We start from the raw sequence: 15318 nt of genomic DNA on the forward strand, positions 1-15318 counted from the left end.
TTCCTGCTCTTGTGAGAAGAAAATTCTTTCACAAGGATGAAAGGATGAGAAAAATTAGCTGTATTAAGATCAGGGTTTAGAGGGGAAAGGGTTTAAGTGCATCGGATGGGTCTTTTATTAGAACTTTAATAGATGAGTAAATCTTTTTTTTTTTTATTTTATAAATCACCCTCTTGCTACTGAACTCACCAACAGAGTACACTGATTATTTCGGCTCCCACAGGGGTGTCAAACTTTGGCTTTGGCTATAGAGCCTTTAGTCAGCGCTGTCAGAACCAAGTCAACCATACACAGACTTAAAGATTAGGGTCTGAGAGGAAATTACAAGTCGTAAACAAAATCCTTCACACTTTATTAACAGAACAAACTTTCAGTGTGTGTGTGTGTGTGTGTGTGTGTGTGTGTGTGTACACACATACCATCTCTCCAGATGCATGTTCGCCAGTTTCTCTGGTTCTTTTGGTGGGAACATGGTGGGACGGATCTGTGTGTGCCGACTGCTTGGAACCTCGGACCAGTCCGAGAACCACTGGCCGTCTTTGGTCATCAGCTACAGAGGAAAGTGCACAATCCACAGTCACAACACTGAGCTAAAAAACATTCAGTCTGACATTGAAGCTGAAACGCTTCCATGACCTAAACACTGCCTTCCTTCATGGCTGCGGTCGGCTTGTTGCAGTGACTGCCAAAGACTAAACATTCCAGTACCTTCCAGGAAGTGACCCCAGGCATCCACTTCAGCCCTGGCAGGTCAGCGGAGCTGTCGGCCAGCTCCAGTGCTCCTGGCAATGTGTACGGAAGAGCCATTACAACTTGGCAGCAAAAGACTGAGGGGTTATATTTAGATATAATTTTCATATCACATGTTTTGACATATTTAGCCAGTTTTAAGTGAATTTCTGGTGGAGGGTCTACAGCTTCTGACCTCACACGTTTAAGCAATAAGGAAGTGATCTGTTCAAATTTAAAAGATATAGAAAGGCCAGAAATCATCTTGTGTTTCCTGAAGTTCACATTCATATAAAAATACGATCTCGTAGGAGATGTTTTCTGAATGTGGTCACTATGGACACTCGCTTAGGTTTCGTTACACTATAACACTACACAGAGCATCACATTATTATTGTGTAACAATCTAATTATTCAAAATATACATTAAGAAAACATATTTTATATATTAAGTACTTGGGTGAAGTGTTGTGTTTTAATTATAAATCAGCTTTCAAACCAACAAATAAATAAATCAGCCAATGTGATGAATGCTAACGTTTATGGACCAACATTTACTGATTAACTGAAAAAATAACAGAGAAATTAAGGGATAATAAAAAGAACTGTTAGCTGCAGCACAAAGCATAAAGTAACAGGGATTAAAGTCAAAACTTTCTGCATGAAACAAAACTAAAATTGAACTTTGATTTGAAAAAGAAAAGTTGAACACATATGGCTGAAGTTGTGTTCGCTGTGAGCGTTTGTGTGTGTTCGTTACCTTCGCTCTTCTCCAGCAGTGCCGCTATGACAGCTTCGTCCTCTATAGGGTTGAGTGAACAGGTGGAGTAGACCATCCTCCCTCCCACAGCCAGCTGTTCAACCCCGCGCACTGCAATCCGCAGCTGGAGCCTGGTGAAAGTGCACACACACACACACATATATACACACACACACACACACACACACACACACACACACACACACACACACACACACACAAAAACTGTAATACAGCCAACTTTTCTAATTAGCACCCAAAGAAACACACTCCATTCCCTTGTTGTTTAGTCAATTTAGTCTACCACACAAGTGCATGAAATCCTGTGTTGTCACGGAAATAGGAGCACACACTCTTCCCACTCACCCGTGGAGGTGCAGGCTGTTGCTAGTCGTCCATTTCTTCCACACGTCTATGTTCTTCCTCATGGTGCCGTCCCCGCTGTAGAAACACAGAGCAAACATCAGCAACACTCAGACATATTCCCAGTTTGGCCCGAGGTGCCGAAACCACCAGGCAAAAAAAAAAAAAAAAAAAAAAGTGTGCAAAGCACAAACTGTCTAAATGCCGGGCTTTAGCTGACTGCTAACATCACTGCTGCCTGCCTCTGTCTTCATTACTGCTTTTCTTCCTCTCCCTCTGTTGTGTTTGGCAGGGACTCCTGGCTCCAGCACTGCAGCTGGCCAAACTCAGGCTGTAGACCCTGCTGCTCACAGCAATTGCAAACTAACGCAGTTCTGCTTTGACCACAAAATGACACTAGGCTTAAAGTGAAGCAGGCATACACCAGGGTAATTCCATGTATGATGTGGATGCATGATTGACCACTTATCCCGTACAGAAACATAAAGAAAATAAATAGTAAAACATTAATAACAACCATATATAAAGGACCTGTAGATATCTTGAATTCGACAGACATCTCTGTCTGTCACCTCTGCAGGCAAACACCCACACATACAGCAGCGCGCATCAACCATATTTTTGTTTTTATCCACTTCCTCATCACATTTCCCAACTCTCCTGCAGCGCTGTAGCACCCATCAGTGCAGGCACGCCCTGCGGCTGTTTACTGACCTACAGGGCACGTCACACAGAATGCGATCGTAGAAGAGGACGTCTTTCTTGCCGTCCGAGTTGATATGCAGCGTGGGGATGCAGGACGCATCGTGGTTGACCACCATGATGCAGGGGCTGTTGAGACGCTTGGCCTGGTGCACCAACAGGTAGCAGCGCTTGTTGTCCACGTCGTTGGCAATTACAAAGCCCTCTGGTAGATGGAGGCGTAGATTAGAATTACAAACGGTTAATGCAGGGTCACAGTGGCCGGGAACACTGTTAAATGCCTGTTAAATTATATTGTGTAGTATTTTAAATTTCATATAAATATATCAGTGATCATAATATCTATTCAGGTTCAAACGTGTGCTTCTTACCTGGAAATGGCACATCCATGTCAGCATGGAGCATCTCAATCAGCTGGGCTGTTTTCGACCCTGGAGCTGCGCACATGTCCAGAATCTGCACACAAATACATGCGCATCAGTACTTCAAACAAAGTTCTTTTTATAAGCACAGCTGTTTCCAAGGGCCCAAAGGAAGAAAATAAAATAACCAAAAAAAAGAAAGAAAATGCATTAAGTACTGGCAGATTTAACCTTCAAAAGAAGGCAGCTCTTTTTTTACCTTGTGGTGGGGCTCAATCTTCAGGAGCAGAGGAGGGATCATACTGACAGCCTCCTGTCGACTGATATTCCCCTGCAAGGACAGACATAAAAATTACAGCGGCCTCTTCATTTCTCTGACAACTTCTGACATTTTGTTTTCTCTGTGTTTTTTCAACTCCCTATCCAGGGTGAACACAGACAATATTCAAACCTGCAATGCTCCTGTGATGAGTTAACTTCTTTGCCACGGCCTTTAACAGGGTCACAGGTATTTCTATTAAATATTGTGTTTGGTTTGTGTTACACTCACAGACTCCGTCTCGCTGACCAGAAACTGGTGGAACTTCTCCAGCAGCGGAGACTTCCTGATGATTTTCCTGCTCATGTTAGTGTGCCAGGCCTGATCATCGGGATACCTGGAGAAGACAGACACGGTGCGTACTGAGTTTCAGGTTTGAATATGTGATGCCTTTCAGCGTTGGGTAAACCATGTGAGACCTTACCAGCTCAGAGCCTGTGGAGCCTCGATCTTCTGGCCATCGATCTCCAGCTCCTGAATATCCTTGAAGTATTTTTCCTTCAGACAGTGGAGGATCTCCTTGGCGTGGCTGGATCAAGGCAGAGAGGTGCAGAAATATGGCATATGGTAAGTGAAGTAGCTACAAATATTTGCGTCAAGCAGCAGTGGGAGACCTTAGGTCAAGAGCCTGCAGGGTTAATAGGCTGTAACATATGATAAAAATGAGCAAAGTTGCAGATTTACTTCCAACACATCAACTTTCATTCTTGCCTTAGTCTTTTATATGAGGCTTTTCTGTCATCACTTGCTGCTGTCTGATGGCAAGCTATTAAAAGCATTGTACAAATTCAGCTACAAAGCATAAGCCTTCTCATTTAACAGCTAAATTACCAAATCTAACCTTCTCTCATCACCTACCCTACATCTAAATATAAGGCTGACGATGTGAGCCCCTGACCGGGTAATAATTTATTAGTGACCTTAATAATTCAGAAAAGCCTTGAATTATTATCGTGTGTACATTTACCAGTGAGCAGAGGCATGTATATTTGACAGCCTCTTGCTTTATTTCTAGCATGCACAAGACAAAGAGTATGAATCCAGGTTATAAATATGTCCAGCTGACCTCTTGTATCCGGTGATGCGGATGGTTGCTGGCAGCGGTTCCCTCATTGCCTCCATAAACTGTTCAAACTCTCCCTCAGGCACCAGGCCTTGCTCCTTGTAGTAGTGCTCGAAAAGCTTATTCTCCTTGACAATGTCAGCATAGCCAGCTCCCCAGCCCTGAACACAAGGATGTGTGGTCATTAGTACAGGGCCATATACACTCAACTGCCAGTTTATTGGGTAAACCTGGCTCACACTAATGCAGTCTAATACAACAGTCCTATGATAAATTATACTGTTGTATTAGACTGCATTAGTTTTAGCTTGGCGTATCTAATAAACTGGCAGCTGAGTGTATAATGACTATTTGAACTGGTGTACAGAATAACCAGAAAAGCACCAATAAATGGAGATGAAATCATTTGAAATGGTTACATTAAATGTCATTCAAAAATGTGTCAATTTAATTTTTTCTTGCTCGTGGTCAAGGATAGACAACGTGTAGAACATGACATAAGATCTCTTACATTTTAGTATGGTCTAATCATCAATTCGGCCTTTAGTAATCAACAAACTAGTACTTATTTCAATTACTTTTTGGAGTTTAAACCAACGTTTCCTTACTTGTACGCATGGCCATGTAACATCAATACATTTCTGAGCTAAGTCTGGCAAAGCCTCACAATCTCTACCGACAAGAAAAAAATAAGTACAAATGTGGGTTGAGATTATAAAGGTGATAGAGGTTGGTCACCCATATGGCTTAGAAAATATCTTAATTAAGGGTAGCTAACGGTAAAGCTCTCTGGTGTTGCAGATGTTACACAGTGTCATGGCAACATGACTGTATAAGGTTAGTAAAGATAACCACCCTCCAAAAAATCCCTGACTTAGCCTCGGCTCCATTCGCATTAACTACATTTAAATACAGGTGCTGATATGTGGCCTGGCTGAGCAACTCATACTAGCAAGAGTTGCAGCAGCAGAAGTGTAAATCTTACAGCGTTGTCTCTGCTGTCCCTGCCGGCAGTCTGGTTTTTCTGCCGCTGCCTGCTTCTTTTCCCCATCTTGGAAAAGCACACAACTCTGGAGAAAAGTCTGTGGAACGACGTAATGGGTGGATGCAGAGAAACGTGACCTGCAACTCGGATAAAATGTAAATCTACTGAGCGTTTGAGGATGCAGTGCTACGCTGTGCTGTGTATCCTCGAAACGTGTTGCCTCTGACGCACGTGAATCAGGACCTCTCAAGGTGGCCACGAAATCTGCCTGACATAAAAAAAAACAAAAAAAAAAAAAACACCTTCGGGGCAGTTCGGGATATTTCGTTCGATTTCAGAAACATTTTCACCCCAAAATATGATTTTGCTTTTAATCGCTTTAGCGCTATATTTACTTATTACACTGAACGAGATTCGCATAAAAAAAAAATCGTTTACTTCTTCTTCTTTTTTTTCTTTTTTTTTTTTTTTTTTTTTTTTTACATTATTAGGACTGTGTTTATTCCAGCTTGAATGTAACATTACTAGGGTACAAGTGTACACTTTTCTTGTCAACCAGGTAACCAGGTCAACGTCTACAACATGTAATATATGTAAATTGATTTATGAATATTTATCAGTGACATCAGAAGCCACACCACATTGAATGACTTCTATGTAAATCCGAACATTTTGATTGGTTGATAAGATTCGATACCGTATCTGTTCAGGCATTGTGATTGGTCCGAGCTGATGGGGATGGGGAAAGTGGGGTCGCGTGCATGTACTGTATACCATCCGTTGCAGTGTTAGCTAGTGATACCCCACACTCTCATATTGTTCCAAATATTGGCTACATTTACACTGTTTCCCTTTTTTTCTTTTGTAGTTTTAACTCTCCCGCCGTCATGGACGCTCTCCTTTCCAGTCTCTTCTCCTCGGAGGAGGAGGAGCTGTACATTTTGGACCGTATGGCTTACTTTATGGTTTTCATGGCAGCCTGCACTTTGGTTACGTTGCTCTTCGAAAATGTCCCGTACGGACGATATGCTAGCAGCAAATATGGATTTCCAGTTAATGTCAGGTTTGCCTGGTTCGTTCAGGAGATGCCCGCTTTCCTTGTGCCTCTGTGTCTGGTAGTTTCGACCTCCTCTGCGAAAACCTCACTGTTGCCCAATCAGCTGCTCATTGCCATGTATTTCTGCCACTATATCCAGAGGTAGGTAACCACCATCAGTCAAACCTTTACACCTGGATCCACTGAAGTGTTAATGTTCAGCTAATGTTGAGCTAATGGTCGACATGCTCTCCAGCGCCGGCAGGATAGGTCTGGCTATGCGAGACTAATATTCAGCTAATGTTGCCAGTGAAGACCTTCAGCCCCTCCCATCCAATAAGCTGATGAATATTTGAATATGTTATTTGATAATAGACACAGTAAGAATAACAAGAATAATCTCAAAAGGTGCATTTCATTTTATACAGTGCCACTAGTACTAGTTAAGTATCAATGTCAGTATTTCAAAGCATGTATTTTTAATAATAGGTTGTGCAAATTAATTTTTTTTTTGTTCTGCTGCAGATCCCTTATTTATCCATTTTTAATCCGAGGTGGTAAATCGACACCATTTGCCTCATTCGCCCTGGCCTTTGTTTTCTGCCTGTACAATGGCTACATGCAGATCAGATACTTGAGCCATTACGCTGAGTACCCTGCATATTGGGTTACACATCCATGCTTCATCGCTGGTAGGTGTTCTGTGTCTGCTACTCCTCTTTCTACAAGGGAACTAACACGAGAATTGTTTTATTTGCACAAAAGCTTGTCTGTGACAGGAAGATAACAAGGGATGAATCCAAATAGAGTTGCCAACCTTTTTCAGTGTAAAGTAGATCTGGTTTGGCATAAACTCTCACAAGATTAATTGATTACTTAATTAATTGTAAGTAGTACCAAACTGAAAAAAAATACTTGGTCAATAAACTACTAAAAGTACCAGTAACTTCATAACAAACAACAATATATAAAAGCAGTTCTCGATGAATATGTTTAATGAATGGTTTAATGGTTTACATGTCAAGAGAGGAACTGAGTAAGATGCACAGTCAGGATAATAACACGCTCCCTACCTCTTACCATCTCGCCCAGCTCCTCCTTCTCCCCCTCTTATTTCCCCTACCCTTCTCTTTCTCTTAAATGAAATGGCAAGACTAAAACATAGCAGACTTTGAAACTCTTTTATCTTTCTTATCATTTTCCTCTTTTGGCTTTTGCTCCACTGCAGGTGCCTCTCATGCTTTTTTAAATTCTCTAAAGTGCTCAGCAGAAGTTTTGGCTCCTCTTGCTGATCAAGCAAACGAGGGGATCTGTCAATTCAGAATACATATTTTTCCTTTGTTGCTGTTGCTCCACTCCCCTTACAGTCCCTATCAATCCCTGCATCCAATGTGAAAAATTACTTTTAAGAATTAAATAAGAAATAAAACTTGAAATTAATTTTCAACATTTTACTACCAACCCTTGAGAGTGCAATTGACATTGAAACAAATATATTTCTTACTGACCTACTGATAAATTTATATCCCATTTTTCTATATGTACCGTGCACAACATTAATGTTTTGGCTGACCAGTGTATATTTCAGGCCATAGCCACAATAGGACCAACCAAAACAGACTGTTTTTACAAAAACATGATGAAACTGTATTCATGTAGTGTGGAAATATTTTTAAATATTTTTGAAAAAAAAAAAACATTCTTATTTAATTTAACACTCATAAACTCAGCAAAATGTCCTTCATCAGGACTGTGTGGCTGTGTTTTCACCAGATTTGATCGACAGGGGCCTGGCAAAATAAGCAACTATCAGTTCAACTATCATTTGATTTGATTCAGATATAGCTTAATCAGCAAGAAGTTGACTGAGAAAATAGATTTTCAAGGTCACAGCAGCAAAATCTCACATGAATCCTGACTGAATACTGTGAATAGATGCTGTAGCTTTTAAAAATATAGCTTGGCTGTCTGTCTGTTGGTCAGTAAAATCTCGTGCTAAAGCAGCTTTTGGTTGGTTCGTCTCCAGGGTCTGTACTGTGGTTTTTCGGCTGGCTGGTGAATGTGCATTCTGACCACATCCTGAGGAACCTGAGAAAGCCCGGAGAGACTGGTTACAAGATTCCCACAGGTAAGCTCTTTAGTCATGAAAACACTGGAACTAATGAGTTTTCTCACCACAGCGAACAAGTACAGTACATCTGACTTTCAGAGACTTCATATTCAACTTTTACTCCACTACATGTTTGCACTTTAACACTTACATGTACTGTATCTGATGGCTGCAGTTATAAGTTACTGGTGCTGCCAGGATCTCACATTAAATACTCAACTTCTACCATCTGAAGGGGACTATCATTCAGAGGGAGTATTTTAAATTCTGAATGCGTGACATTTACTGTTAAAGGCACATTTTACAACATGTTGTTATTTTTACTGAGGTCTACAGTTTGAATACTTTTTCCGTCACTGCTGTGGAGTGACAAAGTCAAGACAGCAGTAATCACATGGCACAGGACACCGCGGTCTCACTAGATGCTAATTTTCCAGTGTGGTCACATGATTATACAGAATCACACCGTAAGCAGAATCACAGGTTGTCACTAGTTATCTTTTCTTCTCTGCCTTGCCCTCTGTGAGCCCTTACATTAGTGTATAAAAAGGTTCTTTGGACTCTGATATAGTCCAAACTCAGCTTGTGTGTAAGTCACTCACAATACATGTAGTGTTGGTGTGTGTACTTTTGCTTTAGCTGACACAGACATAGACATTTTCTAAACCACACAGCATTGATAGTAATCATGTTAGACAGCAAGCCAAGTCTACACTGTACACTGTACATTATATGTTTCTACATGTCATGGCCAGACTGATTCATGATTCATGCTATATAAAGCACTCAGCCTATGGACTGTAAAAAAAAAAAAAAAAAAAAAATTGTCCATGTTATTACTTTAAATACTTATTTTTCAAGAGACAGTGAAATAATTTTGCCAGCTTGGCTGCAAATAATTTCAAAACTGGTGACAGTACAGAGAAAGGACTTACATGTATTCTCTCTCTTTTGTTGAAAGTTAGATGATAAGATCAATACCACTCTCATATCTGTGAATTTAGTATGAAGCAGGAGCCAGTCAGACCTTTATCTTAGTTTAGCAGTAAGACTGAAAACGCGAGGTGGGGGTGGGGCGCTAAAGCTAGCTGGGCTATGAGCAAAGGCAGCAGAATCCCCACTAAAAATGGCAATTTATGATTTTATGGGCTGGACTGTGTCTTGGCTGTGAGCAGTGACTTCATGCAGACTTGTCATCAGTGTGAAGCTGCCAGGCTCAGTTGGTGCCAAGTTGTTTTTTTGTACATATTAGCACTTTAGAGGTGCTGGTAGATAGAATTTTGTTACTTTCAAGCCAGGCTAGCTGTTTCCCCTTGTTTCTAGTCTTTATGCTAAGCTAACTGGCTGCCTGACCCAGATTCATATTGAATGGACATAAGGTATGAACAAGCCAAATGACAAACTGTTCCTTTGAAACAAAGAATGATAGGGTGTATTACTCTGTTTATAACTAGAAAATGAAAATTAATGGTACAAGATTATTAACACTGACAACAGTTGACTGCGCTGGCTTGCACAGGTTTAATTTAACTGGTTCTAGACAAACGTAAGCTAAATTTAAGTGTTGATATTTAAAAACATAAGTGAGAAGTTTTAAAGGCTAGGTCAACTACTTATTTACACTCATAGCTCAAACATCACCAAAACAGACTGAACATAATGTTTTAACTGTGGACATTTTTAGAGTGTATGACCTTTACTGTGTGAGAGTGTATGCACATTCTGTGAGATGTAAGCAGGGGTTGGGTAAATAAGATTTTGGCCATTCTCCAAATACTTTTTGGCAAATAGCCTTGAGGGCAGTATGGAAAGTAAAGTAAGATCTGCATCGCTTCTTTTTTAGGTCACATAATGGGCTTATTCAAACCATACGTTGGATTTTTACTTTGCTAAATGAATCAGTAATCATAACAGGTTCACAAAAGAGAGCGGCTCCCCGGACTAAGAACATAGTCACAACAATGGCACCTTGAGCTTGAACTTGCGGTGAACCTATTAAAACAATCCATCCCGGATTCTTAAGGAAAATAAAGTGGAGAAAGCGAAGCAGGAGGAAGCTGTGAGCTGTGTTTCTCCAAATGAACTTCCAGGCACGTCTGTAATCCCCTCAGCCAAGAATCTGCCATTTTCGCATAGAGGGTAGCAGCACTACCGTGTACATGGCCTGTAGTCAAATAGTGAGTGCTCAGCCATCTATGGTCAGTGTGGACTGAGCTGTGTGGATGCCCTTTAATTTTTTAAACAGCATGTAGACTCAAAATTACACTAAGAGATAGTGGAAGTGTCAGTAGTCACTAAGTTACATGTTGAATTGCAGTAGGTGAAAATCCATAGTTTTTAAATTTGGTTCCAGAGTAAGAAAAAAAGGGCTTTTTGCTTCAGTGAACATATAAAAGGTTAAGCATACCTGTCCTAATTCCTGTGTCTTCCACCCACAGGTGGAATGTTTGAATATGTGTCTGGAGCCAACTTCTTGGGAGAGATAACAGAGTGGGCAGGGTTTGCTCTGGCTGGATATTCTGTTCACAGCTCAGCCTTTGCCATCTTTACCACAGTGGTCCTCACCAGCAGGGCTGTGGCCCACCACAAGTAAGAATAATAACACACACACACAGAGTTAGCAGGTTTGCATGGAGTGTATCGCACATTTGTAATAATAGAAGAAAATGGCTCTTCCTTCTTCTTCTCTCTGTAGATGGTACCATGCTAAGTTTGAAGACTACCCGAAAAGCAGGAAGGCCTTGATTCCTTTCTTATTCTAAAAATACTTGAAACCAGAAAAAGGTACTGTAACAGCTGAGAAGAACATTCTCATAATTTTTCCTCAATTAGGAAAGCTCTGATGTGTGAACAAACCTTGAAGATACTTTTTTTCACTGAGAACAGACTGAAGCACAGGTTGCATGCTTGTAAATGATCTCTTCTGAGCTGCAAGCAAGCAACAGTTAAAAGCCATCATCTTAAAAAGATTTTTATTGTTGCCATTACATTGGTAATAATGTCCATAAAGCACCAACAAACTTCAGCAACCATGAACTGAATATACTGGAAGTGGTGTGCTTGCAGAAGAGGCAACGTTTAGCGCTCCTCCAGAGGAAATAAGACAGTGATTGGAGCATAGCTCAACAGCAATACAGTGGATTTATAACACTCTGCGCCAGCAGTAAACAGTTTAAGACTTCTATGCTGATCTGCATATTCTCCCAGATGGAACATAAACTAGGAAATGCAAAGCAGACATTTAAAGTTTTCATTCGTCCCCAAGAGTCATCTGTTGCAAAACTATCTTTTTAACATCCATTCGAATTAAATAGATGAAAAAGGGACCTTGGATTAACTCTCAACACATTTCCCTGCCTCTTTTTGCTCTGGGTGTCATCAGAGAGAATTATCTAGCTGCCTCATCATCTGAAACTCCTGATAGAGAAGCCACTTTGGAACGAAAGGTAACTGCATCTCTGTCCTATAAAGACCAAGACAGTAGCAGGCCTGTCCCCATCTACTGGGCTGCAGGGAAATCAAATGAAGATCAAGCATGGCCCTCAATAACTCACCCATGCCTGAAATGAGAAGAGGAGAGTGTTGCCTCAACACATCACTCTTGTCAGCAGTTCTTAGAAAGAGAGTAAAGAAGAAGAACTGATGAAGAAGTATGTGGAAACAGGAACATGTATGTACATGTGACATTTATGATAACATCTCTTTTGCTTTTCTACTGTTTGATACTCATGTTTACCATGAGCCAAACAATCTTGCTGACATGAGTTAGGACTTATCTGGAATCATGTCTTATTTTGTAGTTACTAATGTGCCTAACATTTACAAAATAGGTTTAGACTGGAAACAAGTGCAATTATCACTTCACTTTGGTAAAAATCTTTCACAACTTACATTCATATACAAGTGAAAAACACTGGCTCACTAATGTACCTATTCCATAAAGTGCTGGCTGCAGTTTCTTCCCATAACTCATCAGCTCTCTGTCCCGGTGGAGGACATTTCTACAACACCTGTCATAGCCAAGGTCGTGTCACTGTAAATTTAAAAAAATGTATTGTATTGAAAATAAACGTATTTTGTCATCATTTTTACACAGGGTGTAATCAATAAATAGTAAGGCCGCTGCATCTGGCTGTGTGTTGCTGAAGGCCATACAGAGTGACATCCTTCATGTCGAAGATCCACGCTGTCTCTCTCTCTCTCTTTCTCTTCCAGGCTATTTCCTCTCTGTATCTTCTTTATCCACGCTTTGTGTAATTGCATCACTATATTACATGGCCAGTATTTACTGAGACTGCCATCTGACTTTAATACCATTCATCTTCAGCCAGACACCAGTGGATATACTTTTTATATGCAAACCAACTCAATGAAATGGCTTGTAATTCTCAAACTCACACATTCATTCATGCAGGCAGCAGGTACTCCACAGGGGGAGCTGCTCCCTAATAATATACACATGTCAACCTATCCCACGTAAAAGAAAGAAAAGCAACAGTTAAGGCCTGCAGTGTCTCCTCCCACAGGCAAAGATAGACTTGCGCCACCTTCAGACAAAGAGAGTCACAGCTGCAGTTTTAATGTTCTTTATAACATCTAATGTAAAGTACATGGGTGCTCAAGTGGCTTTGAGAAATCAAGTTGTGGCTATAGAACACCAAATGGTGGCTTTTTAAATATTTTGTTAATGAGTTTATGGTTTATACTTCTGTCCAAACATGCATGGATGTTAGTTTTTTTGCCACTAGACCAATACAGAGATGCCTGCTCTGAATATAAATGATTTCAATCAACAGCAATATTTATAGTTTAAATATTAAGCAGCTATTACAGAACCTTGCAGAAATTACAGTGTAACTTTTATTTTTTATCCCTTTTTGTCCTCATGCTCCAATTGGTTGGTTGGCTGGTTTAAAATAGGTTAAAAAAAAATTTAAATAAAAACTAAACGAGATGTGTAGAAAAGACATACATGAAAAACAAATGTAAAGCCTCAAATATTAACACTAATAGCATCTGTAAAAAAATTAATTAATTAAAGTACAGCTAATGCACTGATTGCCTGTTGGTGGTGCAAGTGTGACAATTAAGGAATGTTTTTCCTTGCCTGTAGGTGGCACACATTGGTATGTCTACATCCTCAGGTCTAAACTATTGTTGTTACTCTTCTTGTCTGTAGGTGCCGCAGGTTGACTGGAACTGCGGCTCTGGATCAAAGTCTATGGTCCAGATTTACTGTTCCGGACTCGCGGGAGCTGCTGCTCTGCAGTTGGATGATATTCACTTGGTCCATTGTAGTCGTGTCCTCGTTATACTGTACACAACCCCATAGAGAGTCTGACACACCACAGGCAATATGCTCGTGTAGAGATGTAGCTGTTGATATAACAGTGTAACTGCAACTTTCCTCTAATGTGGGTTAAATATCTAGAAAATGCTGCGGCCTCATTACCATTCAACATGCAGCCTCAGACAACTGCTTGCCCCCTTAATATTATCCGCTATTACTGTTATGCCTGTGAGCATGTTGTTGACTTTTCCAGCCATGTCTCTGTTTATATATATGTGTGTGTGTGTGTGTGTGTGTGTGTGTGTGTGTGTGTGTGTGTGTGTGTGTGTGTGTGTGTGTGTGTGTGTGTGTGTTAGGCATCTGTCAGCTATGGTCCAGTCGTCACCAATGTGGTAATCCCATAAAAGCTGACAATGAGGCAAACCAGCCTTGAAATCACAAACACACACGCACTGGCACACAGTCAGTGTCAGCGTTTGGCTTGAGCCGACACTGTGACATGAGAGATGAGAGGAATAACCTATTCAAACTGGTGTGTCAGTCAAAGCCCTGTGTTTCATACAGTGGACGATAGAAAGAAGAGCATGGATTTCTACAGGCGTACAGTGGGAGTGAGCAGCTGTGTGTATGCCTGAGTGTGTTACACAAAGAGCTACATATCCTAGCTGACAGATAGTTTGCTCTGGGGGGTTTTCCTTGACTCTGTCACATGCTGCACGTGAGTAGCAGGGGTTGGGGGCGGGCATTATGCAAGAAGCTTTCTCCCTCACTCTCTCTTTTACATGCATATGCATCCCAGAAGGTGCTGGTTATGCTTTATCCAGCCTGCCTCCACTCCATCATAGAGTTTAATGGGCTGGGAGATGGCTGTTACTGGGGCTGGGCGGCACACAGCGCCTGGGATGATCAACACCACCTGCTGTGTATAGCCCCTTGAAAATTAGCTTTTGGATTCAGCAGCCACAGCACACGTGAAATAATAAACAGAAAATGAATGCATTTACGCTTATATAGTGAAAAATTATCTCAGTGTGTCCCCCAATGGAATGCAGTGTGAGTTTTCCGCTGTTTGTTTGTATGTATTTGAGCAGCCTTTCAAGGGCCAGAGGTTGCGATTATGGCCCCCAGCAGTATTTCAGATGCCAGCTGACAACATAATGTGGGCTCTATGTAAATTGTATTTTGATGAAGAGTTATGTTGCTGTTCTATTTTCAATTTTTAAGGATTTCAGATGTTTACAGTGAGCGTTTCCCAGTCATTTTTACTAGGCAGAGACGCATGAAGCAGAGCATCCATGCCTGGATTACCCACAGGGCAAGACAGACAGATTCCCTGGGGCCCCAGACTATTACCTGCCCCCAAATCCACAGCTTTTCCTTTATATAAATATGTAACACTGTTCTAGTTTCAGTTTTAATGTGTGCCAAAGACTGCTAGCTATTTGAAGCTGGGATGTTAATAGCTGTCATCCCTGCAAGATACATCCACTGATGAGCATTATATCGATGGGGATACCCTATGAACCCACCCACTCATTCCCCCCACCCAGTGGTGACAGCAAGGAGGTGGAGATAGACAACAAGGACCTCTGGGTTCCC

The 15318-nt window shown here is 41.0% G+C and overlaps 2 protein-coding genes across 2 annotated transcripts in view; one reads left to right on the forward strand and one right to left on the reverse strand.

Annotated features, from left to right (window-relative positions):
* The window catches only part of nsun2 (NOP2/Sun RNA methyltransferase 2), an 11117-nt gene extending 5473 nt beyond the window's left edge, over positions 1-5644 (reverse strand). The window contains exons 1-11 of the mRNA XM_056398808.1: positions 5284-5644; positions 4302-4459; positions 3660-3764; positions 3467-3572; positions 3176-3247; positions 2926-3010; positions 2567-2759; positions 1856-1930; positions 1490-1620; positions 709-782; positions 420-550 (exon numbers count right to left, since the gene is read on the reverse strand). Coding sequence (XP_056254783.1) covers positions 420-550; positions 709-782; positions 1490-1620; positions 1856-1930; positions 2567-2759; positions 2926-3010; positions 3176-3247; positions 3467-3572; positions 3660-3764; positions 4302-4459; positions 5284-5349 — 1196 coding nt within the window. The 5' untranslated portion in view covers positions 5350-5644. The remainder of the gene's footprint in view (positions 1-419; positions 551-708; positions 783-1489; positions 1621-1855; positions 1931-2566; positions 2760-2925; positions 3011-3175; positions 3248-3466; positions 3573-3659; positions 3765-4301; positions 4460-5283) is intronic.
* A 102-nt stretch (positions 5645-5746) lies between these two features.
* srd5a1 (steroid-5-alpha-reductase, alpha polypeptide 1 (3-oxo-5 alpha-steroid delta 4-dehydrogenase alpha 1)) lies at positions 5747-12520 on the forward strand. The gene is made up of 5 exons (XM_056398809.1): positions 5747-6481; positions 6845-7011; positions 8346-8447; positions 10868-11018; positions 11125-12520. Exons 1-5 carry the CDS (start codon positions 6045-6047, stop codon positions 11189-11191), a joined length of 924 nt encoding a protein of 307 aa, XP_056254784.1. The 5' UTR covers positions 5747-6044; the 3' UTR covers positions 11192-12520.
* Positions 12521-15318: the final 2798 nt, after the last annotated feature.

The sequence above is a fragment of the Seriola aureovittata genome, chromosome 16, assembly GCF_021018895.1.
Source record: "Seriola aureovittata isolate HTS-2021-v1 ecotype China chromosome 16, ASM2101889v1, whole genome shotgun sequence".
NCBI lineage: Eukaryota > Metazoa > Chordata > Actinopteri > Carangiformes > Carangidae > Seriola > Seriola aureovittata.

What these genes read in the sequence shown, in the direction of transcription:
- srd5a1 (XM_056398809.1), top strand. Translation starts at nt 6,045, where the DNA reads ATGTACTGTATACCATCCGTTGCAGTGTTAGCTAGTGATACCCCACAC. An exon ending in TTCTGCCACTATATCCAGAG is followed by an intron (nt 6,482 to 6,844) that starts GTAGGTAACCAC and finishes GTTCTGCTGCAG; the next exon opens with ATCCCTTATTTATCCATTTT. An exon ending in ACATCCATGCTTCATCGCTG is followed by an intron (nt 7,012 to 8,345) that starts GTAGGTGTTCTG and finishes GTTCGTCTCCAG; the next exon opens with GGTCTGTACTGTGGTTTTTC.